Source organism: Hemicordylus capensis, chromosome 5 (assembly GCF_027244095.1).
Source record: "Hemicordylus capensis ecotype Gifberg chromosome 5, rHemCap1.1.pri, whole genome shotgun sequence".
In the NCBI taxonomy this organism is placed as follows: Eukaryota; Metazoa; Chordata; class Lepidosauria; order Squamata; family Cordylidae; genus Hemicordylus; species Hemicordylus capensis.
Window position 1 is genome coordinate 105,502,881 of NC_069661.1, and position 22,031 is coordinate 105,524,911.

The 22,031-nt window shown below is 43.1% G+C and overlaps 1 protein-coding gene across 1 annotated transcript in view; it reads left to right on the forward strand.

Moving 5' to 3' along the window:
* ARAP2 (ArfGAP with RhoGAP domain, ankyrin repeat and PH domain 2) overlaps positions 1-22,031 on the forward strand; it is a 154,311-nt gene that overhangs the window by 29,416 nt on the left and 102,864 nt on the right. The window contains exons 5-9 of the mRNA XM_053255178.1: positions 4,749-4,837; positions 6,714-7,085; positions 7,304-7,373; positions 9,745-9,865; positions 12,413-12,591. Of these exons, the coding sequence (XP_053111153.1) occupies positions 4,749-4,837; positions 6,714-7,085; positions 7,304-7,373; positions 9,745-9,865; positions 12,413-12,591 (831 nt within the window). The remainder of the gene's footprint in view (positions 1-4,748; positions 4,838-6,713; positions 7,086-7,303; positions 7,374-9,744; positions 9,866-12,412; positions 12,592-22,031) is intronic.

The window sequence follows — 22,031 nt, forward strand, 5'->3', positions numbered from 1 at the left end:
TCAAAAAAAGATCCAGGGGAATCTGGGAAACTACAGGCTGATTAGCTTAACTTCTGTGCCAGGTATATTGATGGAAAGGATACTTGAGGACAAAATTGTTAAACACATAGAAGAACAGGCCTTGCTGAAGGGGAACCAGCATGACTTCTGCAAGGACAAGTCTTGCCTCACTAATTGTCAACAGGCATGTGGATAAAGGTGATCTGGTTGACATAGTATACTTGGACTTCCCGAAAGCTTTTGACAAAGTTTCCTACGGAAGGCTCTTGAGAAAACTTGGCAGTCATGGGATAAGGGGACAGGTTCATGGGTAGACTGGTAACTGGTTGAAGGAAAGGAAACAGAGGGTAGGTATAAATGGACAGTTTTCACAATGGAGGGGAGTAAGAAGTGGAGTCCCCCAGGGGTCTGTACTGGGACTGGTGCTCTTTAATTTGTTCATAAATGATCTAGAAGCTGCAATAAGCAGTGAAGTGGCCAAATTTGCAGACTACACTGAACTATTTAGGGTAGTGAAATCCAAAACGGATTTTGAGGAACTCCAAAAGGGTCTCTCCAAACTGAATGAGTGGGTAACAAAATGACAAATACAGTTCAATGTAAGCCAAGTGGAAAGTGATGCATATTGGAGCAACAGCACCACCACCACCACCACCACCACCACCACCCAGTCTCACATATACACTGATGGAGTCTGAGTTGTTGGTGACTGACCAGGAGAGAGATCTTGGGTTCATGGTTGACATCTCGTTCCAAGTGTCGACTCAATTGAGAAATTTAGGACCAACAAGCAGAATTACTTTTTCACACAGCGCATAATTAATCTATGGCATTCCTTGCTATGGGATGTGATGATGGCTACCAGCTTGGATGGCTTTAAAAGGGGTTTAGACAGATTCATGGAGGACAGGTCTATCAATGGCTACTAGTCTGGTGGCTGTGGGCCATCTCCAGTCTCAGAGGCTCAATGCCTCTCAATACCAGTTGCAGGGAAGCTACAGCAGAAGAGAAGGCACGCACTCTTGCCTGTGGGCTCCCCAGAGGCATCTGGTGGGACACTGTGTGAAACAGGATGCTGGACTAGATAGGCCTTGGGCCTACCACTCCAGTTATGCATCCATAATGTCATAATATTTCCAGGTTTTTCAGAAATAGATATTTTGTTGCAGTTCCCACTTGTTAATAATTAGAAGTGCAAAGGTTAAGAGACAAATCCTTTAGAAGACTGGACACATGGAGACAGGATAAGAAGGGTAGCAGCAAAGTTAGTTTTGATTTAAGTGCATATGCTTCACTTTAACACTCTGTTTTATTCCTGAGTACTTATATACAATAATGATTTCAAAGTGTGAATCGGCCTGCAGAGATCCACTGAATAGATCATTTTGTGTTGACTGCAGTCCAGAAAAGAATGCTCTCAGAATCACCTTCCATTTTGACTAGGAACAGATGAATTTCAGAAATTGAGAGGTGTAGTGTCTGTGTGTGTGTGTGTGTGTGTGAGAGAGAGAGAGACTAGCAATTTAGTTCACAAATATCAAATTCATGGGAATTGGAGCCAAAATTCATTTGAATTTTGATGTGGTTTGTATATGACCTTTCCCCCCATTCCAAACTGCCCATTTCCTTTCCCCAAAACATATCTTCTATAACTGGCAAGGGTTGGTACACAGAGGGAGATTGCACCCTGTTGGCACCCTAAAGCCTTCCCAACAGGAAGGTCACAGCTCAAAGCTCTCTGGAAATTGTAGTTTGAGAGGATGTATAGGCCCTTGCTAAGAAGGGAGGAAATGTGTCTAATGCATGATGGTATTTAAACTAGGAACCCTAGCAACAGGGTCCAGGTCCCTTACTCCTTGCACCATCATAGCAACTTCTTGGAGAAGGAAGCTGCTTGTCTCTTCCTTGCGGTCCTGACAGATGGCTAGAGGGTGATCTTGCAGCTATCAGTCAAGGGTAGGGGTGTGTGCGGACCATTTTTTTGCAGCTTTGCTCCAAATTCAGACTGAATCGCAGATCTGTGAACTGGTTCAGTCAAACTGACCGGCTGGGCCGGTCTGTTCAACTGAATCAGCTCGAAATGGTTTAGAGAATTCTTCACAAAATCATTCACAATAGGGCAGCAGGGGCATCAACGGTGGTGAGAGCCATGCATTCGCAGAGGCCAGGTCAGTGCTGGAGCCACGCTGCCACATGCAGTCTGCTGTGGGGAGCACCTCTGCTCCACACTGGGCCCAGGCAGCTTCGAAAAATGATGCTGCGGCCACCAGCTGTAAGCACATTATAACTTTTAAAGGTGCCTCGTCTCTCTCTGTCCCGTGTCCCCCACTCTCAGCTGTCCCTTAGGAGCCTTTTGTGAAGGATTTCCCTCACTGGATTCCCCTTTACAAACCACTTTACATAGCCCCTCGAACTGCTGAACCAGTATGCTATAAACCGGGCTCGATTTGGTTTTATCTCAGGCCGGCTGGCTGGTCTAGTTTGCAGTTGAGTTGCTTGTGATTGAGCCTGGTTTGTGGTGGGTGGGTTTGCTGAGAACCATTTGTGCTCACCCTAGTCAAGGGACACAGACTTGTGGGATTCCAACTGCTGATTCTGGCCTAATCCTTCAGCCTGATCAATTCTCCTCTCAAGCACAATCTGCTTTGGACTTCCTTGCTCCAACCCACCAGCCCCAACACTGCCAAATGTGTTGAAATGAAAGCATTAGATTAGCCCTTTTCAAACATTATGCTCTGCAGACATGACTGTGGCAGAACATTACAGTGGCAGACTAAGTCAACATCCCCCCCACCCCGTTTCATCACTATATAGCATCTGAAAAGGGCTGTTTTCTGAGAATTTTCATAAACATCCATCAAGAGAAAAGCTTATTGAGCTTTTTTGCTTTATTTAACACTGATCATGTTCTAGTGCAGTATTATGTAAGTTTTGTCTGGGAAAAATAAAATAAACTAAAAAGATGGCCCTACAGACAACAGAAAATACTATCCCTATGTTCTGCGTGGTTAGACATAAGATTGAAGAAGGATATTGAGCAAGACATGGCGAACCGAAGGTTTCATTTTATAGGAGTGATGCCTGGAGAAACGTGTTAATGAGACAATAGGGAGCTAGAGAAGGAAGGCAAATCAGCTGGAACTTGGGGCATTTGATCTGTACAGAAAAATAAGCTTGGATGTTAGAGATGTTGGCTTGTGATTTCAACCAAGAGAAAAGTTATCTCCTAGTGATAAGACCACTTTTAGGGAATGAACATGCTAAGAGGCTTATAAGGCCTTTAAGATGCTGCCCTGTAAAATGGCCAGTGTACATGGTCAGGCTGGGATCCAAAGAGCTATTTTACATAGGATTTCTTCAGTAGCTTTCTTGACTATCTTTTTTTCTTTGAAAGTAGACCAGCCACCCTCCCATAACATATTTCAGACTGATTCTGGGTTAGTTCAGATGAGCACAGCCAGGCTCTTATGATTAAGGCAGGGAGGTGCCATCACTGAAGGATGTCCCAATGTGCTGTTGGGATATTTTTTCATCACATGAAAGGGGTGTTTATCTGAACTGCCCCTCTGCATGTGCTCCAAAACTCTGTTTTGGAGCCCATGTAGAGGGGCAACTCAGATGAACACTCCTCTCACATGATGAAAAGATATCTTGATAGTGTGTTGCAGTGTCTTTCATTGAAATCCCTCAGTGACTTCAGGGCAGGTTCTTTCTCAGCACATCCCCGCCCTGAACACAAGTGCAAGCAGATGCTCATCTGAACCAGCTCTTTGAAAATCTACTTCAGATTCAAGAGGGTCTGTCATCTAGTACGACAAGCCCAAATCTACCTTGGGTGTACAGAAATAGTTCCTTTGCATCTAAATATATAGAAAAATCTTTTAATGTCCGGAGTAATGAAGGCAATGAGTGCAATATTCAATTATAAACAGACTATTGGGCCAGTAGGGTGTTTGTCTTTGCTTGACATTTTGTGATTCCACATTATTGATTGATTGAGTGAGTGAGTAAGTGAGTGAGTTTATTTACTGACTAGTATAAAAATCTCTAGGCCGTGTACAGAATTAAAACATAAAATATAACACATTTAAAATTCATAAAAAGACAGATGCTTGGACATTTTCAACCAGTTCATAGCAGCTTCAGTGGAGTTAATAGCATTCCATAACTGTTTTGGCAAACAAAAATCCCAAAACCATTTCTTTCCAGTTGGTGGGTCGTATTGCTGATGGTGAATGGACTAGTAGGAATTGAAAACACTGTTCTGGCTGTCCTTTGCTTGGGCCTCATTTTCTCAAGCAATAGACTTGAAAAACCTGCTTACGAGCTGTGTCAACTCTGACTACATGTCAAAGCTCTCATGACTGAATTCCCTTCACAAAGAAGACCAGCATGTGTAGGTGCTCTAGAACTCATCTCCCAGACATGAGTGGGGATAGGATGGGTGTATCTGAGGATGGATCCCAATTTGCACATTGTGATTTTCGACAACTTGGCATTACATCTCTACTGGATAAGAGCAGTACATTTCTCAAGATAGGCTGATTCACTTAGGTTATGAAAATAGTTTACATGTTCACATTTAATAGAAAAGAAACCTTAATCTGATAATTTTATACTCTATAAGAACTCTTGTAGAATGCATTTACAAACAGGGAATACTTCAGAAAAAGTATTTTACATAATATTATTTTGTGCATATATCTCAGAAATAATGTATTTATCTCTTTTGGAATTCCTCTTTCCAGGAAATCTGTGGCAATGAATTTTCAAGCAACCAAAAAGAGAACAGAGATGACAGAAGCACTGAAGAGGATAACTTTCCTAGCAAAACATGGTATTGAATTAAAACTTATTTAATTATAATAGCAGGCATCTATGTTTTGATTTTAAATATCATGGTGAGAACATATGGCTCAAAGTTAGGATTTATAAGCAAATTTTTAACTGAAGAGTTGTACCTTTTTTGCAAACACTGTAAATTATTATTACAATGAATCTGGTTTTCATAAGGGAATTACTGCAGGAGCCATTTTACAGTTCTAGAATTATCCAGTACCTGCGCACCTCTGTTCTACTACTGCTCTCTTCTTTTAGTTTCCCTCCAGAAATATCATCTTTCCCTTTCTTTTTGATGAAACTAAGGCCTGTTTTGAAACAAGAAGCTGAGCGTGGACAGAGCACTAGATTCTGTAGGTGCTCTGTGTGGCTGGGGTCATGTTAAGAAGCGGCTTGTCTCATATACCAGTTCATATCCCAGAGCACAAGACTTCAGTGTCCAATGGAGTTAAGTTCTATGGAGGCCCCAAAATCGCGAACAAAACAGGCAAAAAAAGCGGGGGGGGGGGAGCAAAATAAAGTGCCCTACCATAGTCCACGGGCCTCCAACACTCTGGCAATGCCCCCCCAAAGTGCTTCAATCAGATTTCCCTCCTGAAAAATCCCGATGTTGGGAGCTTTTTTTCGGTCAAAATGAGCCACAAAATGTTGGGTGGAAATGACCTTCCTCCTTTGGCATTTGTGGGAGGTTAGACTGCAAAGACTGCAAAATGCCAGCTGTACTTAGTGGTTTTAGCAGCAATATTCTTTTTCCTGGTAGTTGCTGGCTAGCAGCTGCAATATTTCCACCCTTCCTCCAGAAGTCTCAGAACAACACTGTTATGATGCAGCACCATTTGAAGTGGGCTTCTGGGGTGGAGAGGGATAGCAACTGTCAGGAATCTGTTACCAATAGGAAGCAGGCAGTGGTGGCTAAGAAATATGAAAGCCAGAAATATGAAGACGGGCCTTCTCGGTTGCTGCCCCGATTGTGGAATGCACTCCCCACTAAGATACAATCCTCCCCATCTCTGGCAATTTTTTTTTAAAAATCTGAAAACTTATCCTTTCACCCAAGCTGTCTCAGCTTTTTAAAATTTTTTGGTTTTAATTTTGTGATTGATTTTAAATTGTTGAATTGTTTTAACTTTTTATATGTGTTTTAATTGCTTTATGTTAACCGCCCAGAGAAGAAAGTTTGGGCAGTATATAAATGTGATGAATAAATAAATAAATGAATAAAGGCAGCTTTGTCCCTTTCTTTTTCTCCAAAATTTGTTCTGAGGATTTTCATGAGAGAAATTGCAGCTTGGCCTTAGGAATAATTCTTAGAATTTTTTTTATATCACAACAGACACAGTTGTATTTTTCTAGTACCAAAGGGAGGAGGAGCATGATGTTGCATGACTTTGCTTATGAGTGCAGAAAAGATTGTGCTGATGAGGACCTGTGAATGCTGCTCTGGTGGTGGTGCTTCTAACCCCATTACTGGTATCAATAATTATTTTCTAAACAATAATAGTTACCTAATGCAGCAGCTAAAATTGGGACAACATTTTTCATAATCAATCACGATCACTTCTGTAATGCCAGTAGTATGATTTACCATTATTGATACCAGGCCCAGAGATCTCTCAACTTTCCTCCAACACCATGGACCAATTTGGGATATTGTTTTTTGGAGTCAAGGAGTAACATGTATGGTTTGAATTGATCAGTATTTTTTTCTGTGCACTTTTTTAATTTTCAAAAATTGTGGTGGAGTGCTTTTGGTCATGTCTGTTTTTGTTGTTAGTGGCATATGTACGAATGTTTTACTCTTTGACTGTCGTTTGTTTACAGGTTTTAATGGCCAATGGACAAAAAATTAATTTTTTTTAATGTTTTGCTTTCAGTACTCGTAAAAATAATAGTAAATATAAAGCATCTGAAGATGTAGTGAACAGTGAATTAGTACCACAGGAGGATAAATCGATATTGCCAAACAAATTCATCAGTGATTCTGAATATTCTACTGTGAAAGAATGTGCTAAATATGCAAGAAAAGGAAAATACAAGATATCAAGACGCTCCAGAGAGTTCAGAAGTGAGAATCTGGACCTCACTGCTAAAGAACAGATTTATTCTCCCCAGCATGGTGGCCCCAATGAATTGCTCAGTGATCCAATGATCAGCCCTAATGACTCCATAACACCTTATGCCTGTTTTTATGGACCATCAATAAAGAAGGTTAAAGAAGGATGGCTGGACAAGCTGTCTCCTCAGGGGTATGTCATCTTTATGTTGAAGAGAAGTATAAAGTTGCTGAATAGAATTTCATAACTTATAAATTTTAGATGGCTAGTTCTGGTGGCTCTCCTTCTGTATCATGAAAAGCAAATCAACTGAAAATAAATGGGTGATGCAAGCATAGTAAAAGTGTAGACGAATCATCTAAAACTTGGTTGTTTTGCTCTTAATCTTGGTTTTCTTTCTTTGCATGCAGAAAGCACATGTTTCAGAAACGCTGGGTAAAATTTGATGGTGACAGCATTTCTTATTACAATAATGACAAGGTAAGTTTGCACTGGTTTGCTAATACGTACTCATCTGTCAGCATGTACTTAGCTGCAGCATATTGTGCCTAGTTTTTATGGAAAAGTCACACAGAGTTCAACACTATGGTATTTCCATTGAAGATCTAAGGAAGCTGTTACTACAGCATGTGGCTCTTGATAGTAGTTTACAATATCATAAATAGAAACACATATGGTAATAAAAGAACTGGGAACAGCAGCACTACAATACCATTTCAGTTTAGAGGGCTTTATACCAGAATTCCAAGGAGGACACTATTGATCCTGACTTGGTGCCTTGGGTGGCAGAGATAGGTGTCCCCAAATTATGTAGGATCTCGGCTGTGAAGGGCTTCAAAGGTGAATAGCAGCACCTTAAATTGGATACAGGAGTTGACTGGTGTCATTGTAATTGTCACACAATTGGTTTAATAGCTTCTGTTAACTGCGATGCTTTTGTAATTTTTTTCCTGTACCTCTCAGCTATAGCACAGGCTTCAGCTGGGAATTTGAACTTCCTCCTTTGACATGATGTCACTGCTCATATATGGGCAGAGGAACGTTTTCAGTATTACATGGGGTCTCCTTGCTATGGGTATAAGGTGGTGAATGCATCCAATATGGTGGCTTCAGTTTTCAAGGCATACTTCAGCCCATTTCACAGCATGCTGACATTCTTTGGCACAGTTTAGGAAACACTGTTAGTCATATGATGTTAACACAGCAGAAGGGAAAATAACCTGTCCTTTGTCAAACCCTAGCTGGTACTTGAAAGGAATGGAGAGGAGAGCTGGTCTTGTGGTAGCAAGCATGACTTGTCCTCTTAACTAAGCAGGGTCTGCCCTGGTTGCATTTGAATGGGAGACCATATGTGAGCACTGTAAGATATTCCTCTCAGGGGATGGAGCCACTCAGGGAAGAGCAGAAGGTTTCAAGTTCCCTCCCAGGCTTCTTCAAGATAGGGCTGAGAGAGATTTCTGCCTGAAACGGAGAAGCCACTGCCAGTCTGTGTAGACAATACTGAGCTAGATAGACCAGTGGTCTGACTCAGTATATGGCAGCTTCCTATGTTCCTATGGGATCAAAACACCTGTATGACATTAGATGCTGATCTCTCAATTGCTGCAGCAATGTTCTTGAGTTCCTTGGTTTTGTATGTTTTCTCACAATCCACTAGCAGTTTTCTCACAATCCACTAGAGGAGTTTTAATCCACCATTTCAGTGCAGCAAACCTAATCATTCATCCATTTGTTATCAATTGTAAAAACTGTTTGCTACTGCTTACAAAGTTCTTTGAATGAAGTTAGACTTTATTGTGTGTTTGGTACTTTCTTCTTTTTCGTTTTTTGAGACTGTTAAAATTCTCAGTGGTTCAAATGCTGAAATTCAAATCCTGTATTTCATTTTAAGGACTATTTAGAAGCATTATTCTATATATACTAGTCAAACCATTAAGGTGGAAAACTTTAAAATTGTGCCATTTATTTTGATTGAAGAAGACATTTGTTGTGACGAATGGCAATGTGTAAATGCTACAAATAAATAATAAATTCTCAAATACAGAGTATCTGGCAATTGAAACAATCCACGTAATGTTAAATAACATCCTAAAATATAATCCTCTCTAGACACTTCTTATGATAGTAATGCAGCTACAATACCAAATCTAGCCAGTAGATGTCTGTAGACACCAGGACATGATTTTTGGAAGGAAAAAATGCCAAGGATTTTTACAATTTAGGTAGTAGTGTGTTGAAATATACACAAATGATGGCAACTAGCTTCCTCCCTGAAAAATAACAACATTAAGAGTGATGAGAATGTATGTGAACATACGTGCATGTGCAGTGATATATGCTTTTTGGGGGTTGATGTAAAATGCTGAGCTCAAGCTGCTAAATAATAGATCTGTTTTGTGCAACTGCACAAATAGTTTCACGGGAGGAAATGATTTTTGCTAGCAGTCTTTTAGTTTTATCTGCTGTATGTAATCAGTAAACCCTTTCAGACATTCCGAGTGAACTGGTGTGGTTGCGTGGGGCAGGGGGATTCTGATGGCAAACTCCAATCTGACCTGTGCGCGTTTGCGACACTATACACAGTAGTGAACATTCGTAAATCAGGTTGGGAGTTGCCAACATGATTCTCGCCCCCCACTCCCAGTGTTCACAAAATGTGCTTTGATTGTCCCTGCCCATAGGCAAACTATACACGTGCAGGCTTGCCCACACTAGACTTGCCCTTTTCTTGCATCAACAATCAAAATCACCGTTTGCCGTTAGCAGGGTACTTTTCGTACATTAAGATGGGTATTTTAAGTAAGACATCTACTTGTGTCTTCATAGACTCTCTCTGTTGCATTTGATACAGGAAGTGTACTCCAAGGGAATAATCCTCCTCTCTGCTATGTCTGCAGTCAGAGTCCATGGGGATAACAAATTTGAAGTTGTTACAGCACACAGGATATTCGTCTTCAGGGCTGAAAAGGAAGGTAAGACACACGTTTTAAGGGCCATTGCTAGCCACAGCTGGTTGATTATTTTTCAGTTCAGTGATTCCAGATGATTGGAAGAGTCTTGTCAGTGGCTCCCACTGCTAGTAGCAGATGTCACTGGTGATATTTCATAAGAAGCTAAGTAGGTTTCTCTTCCAGGTCAAGGATTATGACTTGTAAGCAGGTCCAAATAAAATAAAAAACCTGTTGGTGGGCTTCCTTAGTAACATGTGCAAAAAACACTGTATAATCCTAACTGTACTTTCTGTACTGATCATAGACTGCATCAGGTTCTGGCTATACACAGGTGGAACAGGATTACACCTGCTGTATCCACCCTATATGTGTGTTTAGCCAAGCATTTGAAAGAGCTTTTGTGTACACCAACTTGTATGTGCATAGGATTTCTCTGCATAATCTTGGATCCTGCCTCTTCTAGGGTCCATGGTCATGTAGGGATAGGATCTCTTAGACCTTTGGCTGATTATGTATATTGGTTGGGGGCAAGATGGGTGGCTGTGAACCTGCTTCCCTGCCTCCAATATATGTATTCGGTGCATGTTGGAACAATACCAGACTATAATAATTGGCAAAACCTGTGATACAATCATGTGCAATGGGGGAAAGTAGCATTTTAAAATGAAATAATATAAAGCTGAGTCTGAGACCTCCTATAGCACTTATTAACACCACTTAAAAGCTGTGCTTTCAGCCATCTGTTGTGAGTCACTGCTCCATATAGAACTGACAAAGAGCAATGTGAAGTTGATGGCTTGGGTGTGAAGTTTGAAGGAAATCTGGCTTAGGTTTTCTTGTGACTTACACGTACAGAGAAATAGATAAAGGCAATATATTGTCATTTCTGCAGTTTTTCCTGCTATGTTTAAGAGATTGGATGCAGGGCTTAAGCTCAACAATGGAGGGCAGAGTAATTTCTTCTCTGTTCATTTATTAACCTTTAGACTATGTGATGCAGAATCGATGTGGAAGATAACGGTACAGCTTGAATTATTTATAGAGAGAACAAATCAGATAGCCTAGGAATATTAACTGTAGAAATGATTTGAAACACTTCAACTATTCGCCTCCAAAGTTTTATCAGCAAGGGTGAAATTTGCAGAACTATGGGGGAGCCATTCACATAAGAGCTATTTACATATAAACTCTTTCACAGAAATTGTATGTGGGATCAACTTGTCATAGAGTTGAAGTCAAAACTGCATAGGAAAATGTAGCTTGCACAAGGGATCCTTCCTGCCCCTTCCTTCTCCCAGAGCCCCCCCCCCATGCTGTTTCTGAGGGTCAGGGGAATGGTGTGAATGATATGGATATAGGGAAGTGTAGGTGGAAGAGGAAACCCCCAGAGATTGGGTGAAGGCACCTTCTGTGAGTAAAGCAGTTTCTCTTTCTCTCTATTTTTAAATAGATTCCCTTTTTAAACTAAAAGATTTCAAATTATTTAGCTTGGCTCTCTAACTTTAAGCTCTCCAGTTTAATCTACTGGTTTGTAGATCTGGTGGAAAAGATGAAAGCTGATGTGACCAGCCATAGACGTAGGTGCCCCCAGATGTGGTCTACTCACATGAGTAATGTGGCATTGGAGAAAGGGACTTGTGGAAGACTGTTTCTCCTTCTCCGTTGTTAAACTGGAAGTTATGGCTCTTCTGCTCATGAAAGAGAAGCTGCACTCCAATGAGTTTTCTCTTTCTGATATAGAAGCCTCCAGGTTTTGTGAGCAGTTCTCTTCTTTGTGGGCACTGGCTCTTCCAAGTGCAGTTCAGTGAAATATCGCTAATTCTAAAGATGATGATGATGATTATTATTTTTACATTTATATCCTGCTCTTCCTCCAAGGAGCCCAGAGCGGTGTACTACATTCTTGAGTTTCTCTTTCACAACAACCCTGTGAAGTAGGTTAGGCTGAGAGAGAAGTGACTGGCCCAGAGTCACCCAGCTAGTTTCATGGCTGAATGGGGATTTGAACTCGGGTCTCCCCGGTCCTAGTCCAGCACTCTAACCACTATATGATATGATATATGATAGCCCTATTTGCATATTATGTTCACCACTCGTCTTGTCTAGCCCTGTTCAGGCATTATGCTGTACTGGCATTCTGATTTCTGTACATAGGGCTTCTGTGCACAGTGTGCACAGATACAGTCATTCACATGTTATGTCGAATGTAGGTACAGCAGTACACTTCCTATCTACCATGCATCGTGGGACCTATACCCACATTCATTTTTAATATGAATGCAGGTACAGTCATTCACATACAAATATGTACAACAAGTACATGGACATCTAAACACATATATAACATAATGTCTGAATAGGACTGAAGTATCTGCATTGGTTTCACAAGTTTTGAGTTTGTGTTATTTCCGAATTGATATTATCAATAATTCCAACATTATTCCCAAAGCTTACAGCACTTATAATAAAAAGTCATAAACAAAAGAGCAAAATGTAATATTAAATTGCATTAAAATGTTGCTCGTGTCCATGCATAATTGTTCTGTTTAATTTTGGTTTCTTTTTGAGATGAAAGAAATGAGTGGATTAGTACAATACTCGGTGCTTTGAAATGCCAGCCTGAAATATCTCTATTACGAACTGTGCTTCCTCCTGAAAAGAGTGGGTATCTGGAACTGAAAGGATACAAAGCCAAAATCTTTACCTTACTTCAAGGAAATAATGTGTGGATCTGCAAAAATAACCAGGTAGATATCTATTTTCCCCCTCTTGACCCCATCTTCTTCAGTCTTTGTAGTTTTGTAAAACTTGTGGTTTTAGTGATAGCAATAGCAATAGCACTTACATTTATATACCGCTTTATAGCCGGAGCTCTCTAAGCGGTTTACAATGATTTAGCATATTGCCCCCAACATTCTGGGTACTCATTTTACCGACCTCGGAAGGATGGAAGGCTGAGTCAACCTTGATCCCAAACTAAAATGCCACAATATATTTCTGGAGCTTTAAAGCATTTTCAGAATAAAAATGGGACCATTGTACTCACAAGAGAACTTGGCTTTGGGATGCAAGCTCCTTTTGGCTTGCTTTAAAACAAAAATTCAGCCATGGATGTATCTGGTAGCCTTGGGCAAGGCAATTTTTTTCATCCACAGCTCCCTGCTACCCAGTTGTGAAATTACGGGAATGCTAGCAGTGCTACTGCAAAGCTATTGTGGACAGATTCATTAAGTAAAAATTCACAACCACTTGCATTGCATGTGTAAATTAACCCTAATGTATACCTCAGTGACTGAGCACATCCTCTGCATGTGAGAGGCTCCAGCCCCTCCAGTTAAACGGATCTGGTGGAAATATATCCAGCTGAGACCTTGGAAAACTATTGCTACTCAGAATAGACAATACTAGGGTAGATGGATCAGTGATCTGACTCAGTACAGTAGAAGGTAGCGTCATATATTCATATAAAGAAGGTGAACAGACAATCGATGGAATCCTAAACTTATGGGAAAATAATGGAGGCCAAACCAACCTTCCTTGCCCTTAAACAGTTTAAAAATAAGCTGGACCAACAGGTCCTTTTGGAGCTGAAATTTGTAGCAACTAGAACTAGGAAGCACCCAAATTAAAAGCCGCCCTCCCTTGACTTTCAGGGACCCTCCTGAGGGTTTTGAGAGGCACAGGTTTGTTAGCTTCTGTCTCCAGTGCTACAAGTGTCGTCGTCCCCACCCTGCTTTTTAATCAATGGACATATCTTTGACATGGACACTTCTTAACACTACTGGTGGGTTTTATCATTATCTTAGAAGTAGCATAGCCCTTCTTAACCCCCTGATAATTGAGCAAAGAGGCAACTGTTAAAGCAGTGAATCTCTTCTGTTTACCAAGGGGGGAGCAACAGGCACTATCCAAAGCAAGCCAAACATCTCTAGTGCTTGTGTGTCTCTACCTTAGGTTTCCTTTTAGATTGTGAGCTCTTTTGGAATAGGGAACGATCTTCTATGTAAACTACTTTGAGAGCTTATGTTGAAAAGTGGTACATAAGTGTTCATATTAGTTCTTTCATATATGGGACAGAAGGCTAGTGATGTCTGATATATGTGTTTGTATTGCCTGAAAACAAAATAAGCTTTTTGCTTCAGAAAGATTGTCTACTCATGCACAAATGTATGCAGATTTAAATTACTCAATTAATTGACTTAAATTCATGCAGATCATCAACTAAGATTTTCTTGATCAGTAACACTGAATTAAACTTAGATGCCAGCAGAGTGCTCTAGTTTTCTAATGATTTATTCTGTAAGAGATAGTATATAGTATTGACGGATTATTGCATACGTAGACTGAGTATCATGAGAGTTCTGAAATTCATATATCCTGGAACTATTCCCATGGCGAGTTCCAGATTTTTTCTTAATGGTAGCATTAAGACACCTGTCTAGATTAATCATAGTGTTGAAATGAGAACAGATCAAGCTGATATACTGATGACTATTAAACCTGATAGGGAAAATTCCAATAGTGTATTATAGCATTCTAAAAAAGAATAAATATTAAGTTATACATAATTCCAGTCTCATACTGAAATATGTTGATAATAGATCTGGGTGTCTGATAATTTCAAATTAATGGTTGCTAGATATATTCTGATGGGATATATTTCATGTTCTGGTTTTAACCATTATTTTTCTTTATTTTCTAAAAACATTAGTTAGTTTTAAAGTATAACATCCCTCCCACCCCCCCACCCCCCACCCCAACCAGCTTACAAAAAGGTGATATTAAGCATCTGAGAAGAGGTTGGTCTTCTGGTGATTGACTGATTAAGTGCCGTCAGGTTGGAGTCGACTCTTTTTATATATATTGATTTTATTATTTTGTCTATAATATAAACAGGAAAACATAAGGAATCGACTCTTAGCAACCACATAGATAGATTCTCTCCAGGATGAACTGTCTTCAACTTGGCCTTTAAGGTCTCTCAGTGGTGCATTCATTGCTGTCGTAGTCGAGTCCCTCCACCTTGCTGCTGGTGATCCTCTTCTCCTCTGCTGCTGGAATCCAAGAGTGTCTCACATGTGGGTTATGCGATCCCATGTGACTCCAGAGGCAGGACTAAGTTAATTAGTTTTGCTTTTGAGGCTGGGAGGAGCTAACCCAACTCAATTCTTTTAGTCCTGCAAGGCTCCAGGCAGCTGCTTCCCAACTCTACTGAGTTTTTCTCTCCTTCCTGCTAACTTGGCCTCCACTTCTCAGCCTCTCTCCCCGCCCCCTTTTCTGTCCTTCTCCCTTCCTCCTTATACTGCATGGAAAGGGCCAGCATGTTACTCCATATTAGAGTACTGGGTGTGGGGAGAAAAGTTCAGGCCGTCTCTTGGGCTTTGGAGCTGCCGCGAGGCCCCCTACCAGGCAGACTTCATCGACAGCCTCAGTCGCAATGCTCCAGAATGCACTGCCACCACCAATCAGCTCTTTGGTGGTGTTCCGGAGCTTCAAACTGGGCCAGAGGCCATTGCGGAGGGCAAGGAAGTGGCCCGAGTGTTGACTGCATTGCCGCTTCCTTCCAGCCCTACTTGCCGACCACCAGCAGTGGCGGCATTCCCACTATCCCCGCACGCCCATTGAGGCCTCGTGGGGCGTGCGGAAGGCCTCGCGGTACCAATCCCTCTGGTAATGGTGTCTTCTGGCCAGAAGGCCCCCAAGAAGACTCAAAAGTAAGGCGGGGACAGCACCTGAGACAATGGCAGTGGGCAGTTCTCTTATAAAACAATTGCCTCCCACCTACACATGGTGGTGATGAGGAGCTCGGCTATGACTGGCACATCTGAATTGGTGAGCTTGGCCCATGATGGGTCAACTGAATCTGCTGCTCCCCCCAACTTGGTCCCCTCAAGGTCATAGAGTCTGACCCCAAATTTAACCACAACCCAGACTTTAACTCAAATGCCTGGGATATGCCACCTATGTGGGGGTCATGGTTTGAGGACGCATTGGCAAGTTCCTTTGAGAAATATGATAAATTGAAGTCCAAAAAGTGAAAAAGGCTAAGAACGAGAGAAAGCATATGAAAACAATCTTAAAAAGGCAGATCTAGGTCTAGACAGAGGGAACACAGTGTACACTCATCTGAGCTCTCTGTTCATGGCTGTCCTAACCCCAGAGTATGATCCTCAAGGGGTACGGGGGCCATACCCACTGAAATTCATCGAGAGACCCCTCAAAGACTTCCTCTTAAGCGCATTCCAGTTATTCCTCTAGAGAATGACCCTATGTCTCCACTGGGTGGGGGAGATCCTGAGCAACCAAGATCTGAGGGCAAATGGTCTGATAGCCAAGAGCCAGAGTCCTCAGAAGCACCCATCATAATTTCCCAAGTGGTAGGTTTGGTGCCCCTCATGTCCAAGACCATACATGCCCTAGGTCTTAGCCCACCCACGTCTCAAGAGGCTCAACCAACGGGGAAAAGTGCCTTGGTGTTTCCTTGGGCAAAGACCTCTAAAAAGTCTCTCCCTTTCTCCAAACGGTTTGTGGAAACGGTTGAAACAGAATGGTCCCTGTCCACCTCCTCAAAAAGGGCTAGTGCGGTGGCTAATAGACTTTATACCTTCCAGTAAGAGGGGAGTGAAATCTTCACTACACCCTTACGGATGCCCTGATCATCCAACTTATTTCCGGCTCAATTCTGGCCAGGGACTAGGAGTCAGCCCTTAAGGACCCCACAGACAAATGCTTGGAAGGGGCCCTCAAACGTACAAATGAATCAACAGCTTTGTCAATGATGGCCTCGGCAGCTGCTTCTATGGTGGTGAGAGCGTCTCTAATCTGGCTGGATGACTTAATCCAGGATCCGCCCTCGGACCCAGCCAGACTATGCCAAACCCTATTAAAGCTGCACAAGGCACAAACATTGATATCAGACGCTACTCTTGACAGCCTGCGTTTTACATCTAGAGCACCCACATCCTCGGTGGTAGGCCGGCACAACTTGTGGCTGAAGTACTGGCAGGTAGAAGTACTGGCGTTGGAGGCCAACCTAGCCGCAGTTCCTTATGATGGAGAAAAGCAGTTTGGTGACACGGCCTTAGACATCTTGGTGTAGTCTAAAGATAAAAAGAAATATGGAGGCTCAGATCCTGGAGGTCACTCGAAAGGCCTTTTTTCCCCAGTTACGCCAAATATGGTGGCTAGCCCCTTTATTTATTTATTTATTCGATTTTTATACCGCCCTTCCAAGCTGGCTCAGGGCGGTTTACAATTAAAAAACAGAAATCATTAAAAACAAAACAGAATTACAAATATAAACACCAATTAAAAAACATCTGTCCCAATAGGCCACTGTGATCAATGCAACTATCACTTCTAGGTTAGATTATTGCAACTCACTTTATGTGGGGTTGCCACTGTGCCTAACTCGGAGATTGCAGTTTGTGCAGAATGCAGCATCCAAGGTCCTTACTAAGATGCCTTGGCGAGCACAGGTGACACCTTTGCTCTTTCAGCTACACTGGTTGCCGGTTGAATCCTGGGTTAGGTTTAAGGTATTAACTTTAACATTTAAAGCCCTACATGGTATGGGCCCTCCATACCTCCAGGACCACCTTGTTCGATATGTCCCTTGCCGGGTCCTGAGATCGGCCATAAGTAGTATCTCGGTGATCCTGGGCCCTAGGAATATTAAACTGCAATCAACGAGAGCCAGGGCCTTCTCAGTGGTGGCCCCGGCTCTATGGAACAGTCTCCCGGATAATATCAGAGCTCTCCATGATCTGTTGGCTTTCCGTAAGGCATATAAGTCTGAAATGTTCCGTCGGGTGTTCGGTTGCTGAGATAGCTGGTCGTAGAGTGATTTTGTAATCCATGGTTACTATGTCATGTGGAATACTGTATGGGTTTGGGGTTATGATGTTATGTAAGATGTATTTTATAGAATTGTGTTGCTGTGTATGTTATTGCTTGTAAGCCGCCCTGAGTCCTATGGGAGTAGGGCGACATATAAATCTAACTAACTAACTAACTTAATAAATCCATGCCTGCTGCATTAAAGAAACACACACACACACACACACACACACACACACACACACACACAAAATCAAACCAAAACAACAACAAAAAACACATACCACAGGACTGTCCTCAAGGAGGGCATTCTTTACAGTCCTTTCGCTCCTCCATGGAGGCCGAGACAGGGGCTTCAGATCCTAGCGTTCCCAGCGGGATTGGTCCAGAACAACCAGGCAGGCCTTCAGAAATAGGGCCTAATTCGCTGCTTAAAACAAGCAGTCCAAACAACAGGAATGACAGGGCGGGAAAGGTGCCCCTCAGCGGTCGCCTCTCCTCTCACTGGCACATCTGGGAGGCCACCACATCAGACCACTGGGTGCTCTCCACCGCCAAGGAGGGCTACTCCATAGAGTTGACCAGCCGACCACCTCACAGATTTTTACCCACCCCGACCTCCCGACGACAGCGAAAACATCAAGGTCTACAGGAGGCAATTTACCTAATCCTGGCAATAGGAGCCGTGGAACCCATCTCACTACACCAGCAAGGCTCAGGGGTTTACTCCATAATATTCACTGTACCAAAGGAGGACAGTTCCCTGCGGGCCGTGTTGGATTTAAAACACCTGAACCACTTTATGCGAAAATGCAATTTTGGGATGGAGTCCATGAGATTCATCGCAGAGGCACTCCACCACTTGTACTTTCTCATGTCCATCAACCTCAAGGAGGTTTATCTTCACATTCTGATCCACCAGGACAGTTGCCACCTCCTTCGTTTCCTGTACTCAGGGGTGCATTACCAATACAGAGCGCACCTGTTTGGTTTCTCATCGGCCTTGCACATATTCACAAAGGTCTTGGCATCTGTGATAGCACACCTGCGGCTCAAGGGCGTGAGGATTTATGGGTACTTGGACGATCTATTCATCAATCCACAACAAGTAAGACAGCCCAGAATGACCTACAGGACACCCTTCGGGCCCTCGACAGTCACAGATTCCTGATGAACGGGGGGGGAAAGCCAGTTAAAACCAAGGGACCAGATTCTTCATCTGGGAGTGCTCATAGATGCTCAGCAAAACAAGTTGTTCCTCCCACAGGAATTCAGACAATCCCTGGAGACAGAAGTCCACAAGGTCCTGAGCTCAGAACTTCCATACCTGATGTCCCTATCCAGGCTTCAAGGCCTGATGGTGGCAACATTGGAGACGGTCCCACGGGCCCACTTCCACCTGAGTCCTCTGCCGTGGTTCCTGCTACCCTTCCATGTGGACATCGCAGTGAAGTCCAACAGGCAAGTAACCCTGACACTCTCTATGCTGGTGGATCACTGCTCCCCACTTGTCAGTGGGCAAAGGGTTCCTGCATCCTCCTAGGATCATAATCATCACAGACACCAGCAAAAGGGGCTAGGGAGCTCACTCCCTACACTGGTCTGCTCAGGGTAGGTGGTCGATACAGGAATGCCAGCACAGCATCAACTGGCTGGAACTCAGAGCCATCCACTTGGCACAGCCCACCATGTTCAGGGCGGCCTGAACACAGTAGCAGACTGGCTGAGCCACTCAGACCTGCTCCCGGCGGAATGGCATCTCAACCCAAAAACGTTCCAACATATCATGGAACACTTCGGCCTTCCAGCAGTAGATCTCTTCGCAATCCCAACAAACGCACAAGTTCCTTGCTGCTTAATGAGGTTCTCATGTCACCAGGCAGAAGTGATAGATGCACTCTCATCCCATTGGCCGGAGGACCTCCTGTACGCTTTTCCTCTCACTCCACTCCTGGCACATATGCTGCGCAGAGTCAAGATTCAGACTCATCCTAGTGACCCTGTTTTGGCCCAGGAGACCATGGTTCACAGAACTCACTAACCTGGCCACTCAGCCACATCTGATGCTTCCTGTCATGCCAGATCTTCTTCAACAAGGTCCAGTATGTCATCCAGATCCAGGATGGTCAAAGCTGGCCACCTGGAAACTGAATGGCACATCCTACAACAACATAGCTACTCGGCCACAGTCCTCAATACTTTAACAAGATCTACCAGTATACATGGAGAGCCTTATTAAGATGGTCAGCATGTCATGGAGTACCTAGAGGGTCTGCCACCATGAAACACCTGTTGCAGTTTCTGCAAGACAGACTGGATAAGGGACTGTCCGCAAATACCTTAAAACACCAAGCTGTGTCCTTAGTGGGCCTCATCTCGGGGACATCAAAGAGATCCATGCAGCGCCATATTCACCTAAAACATTTCCTGAAGGGTGCTACCCTCCTGTTTCCTCCAGTGGTCCATCATTTCCCCAACTGGAACTTACATACCGTTCTTAAGGCTCTCCAGGGTCCTCCCTTTGAACCTCTGTCCTCAATTCCATTACGCATACTCTCCTTCAAATTGGCGTTCCTCGTCGCCATTACCTCTGCACGCAGGGTGTCTGAGCTCAGGGCCCTCTCTATACATGGAAATCTTTGTATTTTTTCTGAAGACTCTGTGAAACTGATTCCAGACCCCCCTTTTCAACCAATAGTAGCTTCTCATTTTTATATGTCTCAAAGTATAATTTTGCCCTCTTTTTGTCCAAAGCTGGTCCATCTGGCAGAGAAGGCCTGGCACAAGCTAGATGTGTGCAGGTGCCTTAAACTTTACATTAAGAGAACTAAACACATTAAGTCCTCTGAGTCTCTCTTTGTTTCTTTTTTTGCCACAATCTATGGGGCAACCTGTTGCACCCACCACCATAGCTTGGTGGCTGAAGGTGTGCATAACACAAGCCTATGAATCCCAAAATCTCAGGGCACCCACAAAAATTCTTGCCCATTCCACGAGGTCTGCAGCAGCCTTGGCTGCTTTTTCAGCTAATGCCCCTGTCCAGGATATTTGCAGAGCAGCCACCTGGCAGGCACCTTCCACGTTCATCAAACATTATAAATTGGATGCCTTTTCCTCCTCTCAGGCGGCTTTTGTGAAGCACATCCTACAACAGGTCCTTCCTGCACAGTAAGTGCCCAGCTCTCTCCCCCCCCCCCGCCCCGTTTGGTTTTAGGGCTGTGATATGTCCCCACACGTGAGACACCCTTGGACTCCAGCAGCAGAGAACGGAGCATTGGTCACTCACCGTGACCAAGCCTCCTTCTTGCTGCTGGGTCCAAGGGCGTCTCGACCCACCCTTGATGCCAATGTATACTGTCCAGGAACCGGGGGATCATAGTTTGCAATTTTTTCTGAATAACTTAATTTATAGTATTTTTTATTATTGACCACATTACCAGACAAGAATGGCAGCAGTAATCTGGTCTGGTTGTTTGTTGACATGTTGTTGTTCCTAGTTTCTATCAGGTTTTTAGAGTTTGAAGTACCTATCGCATCTTGGCCTAAAAGAACTGAGGTGGGTTAGCTCCTCCCAGCCTCAAAAGCAAAACTAATTAACTTAGTCCTGCCTCTGGAGTCACATGGGATTGCATAACCACACGTGAGATGCCCTTGGACCCAGCAGCAAGAAGGAGCCTTCACTGTGAGTGACCAACGCTCCGTTCTCTTTCCTTCAACTCTTCCCAGAAGACTTTTCCCAGGTCTTATGGTAGCAAGCATGAATTGTTCCCTCTGCTAAGCCGGGTCTGCCCTAGTTTGCATTTGAATGGGGAGACATCTGTGTGCTCTCTAAGATATTCCCCTCGGGATGGGGCTGTTCTGGGAAGAGCACCTGCATACTTGCATGAAGAAGTTTCCCAGTTCCCTCCCTGGTGTCTCCAGATAGGGCTGAGAGAGACTCCTGCCTGCAACCTTGGAGAAGCCGCTCCCAGACTGTGTACTGAGCTAGATGGACCAAAGGTCTGACTCGGTATAAGGCAGCTTCCTATATTCCTAAGCATCACAAAGAGGTAAATGCAAAATGAACTATTAAAAACAGTACATTAGTACATGCATTCTATATTGCATATTGTAGTTCAAATAAATGTGCATAGAGAATTTTGAACTAATTCTTTGCAAGTGGGCAGATATAGGTTTGACGTTTCTTTTGATTTTTATAAGTTATATACCAACTGGAATAATAAAGCCAGTGGGTTATATGACTTCCTCATTGATATGATATAATATAAAAAACCACAAGGTGTAAGCTTATAGGAAACTGGCTTTCATGGTTTCTAAGGCAGTGATAATCCTTCCATCTAGAATGTTA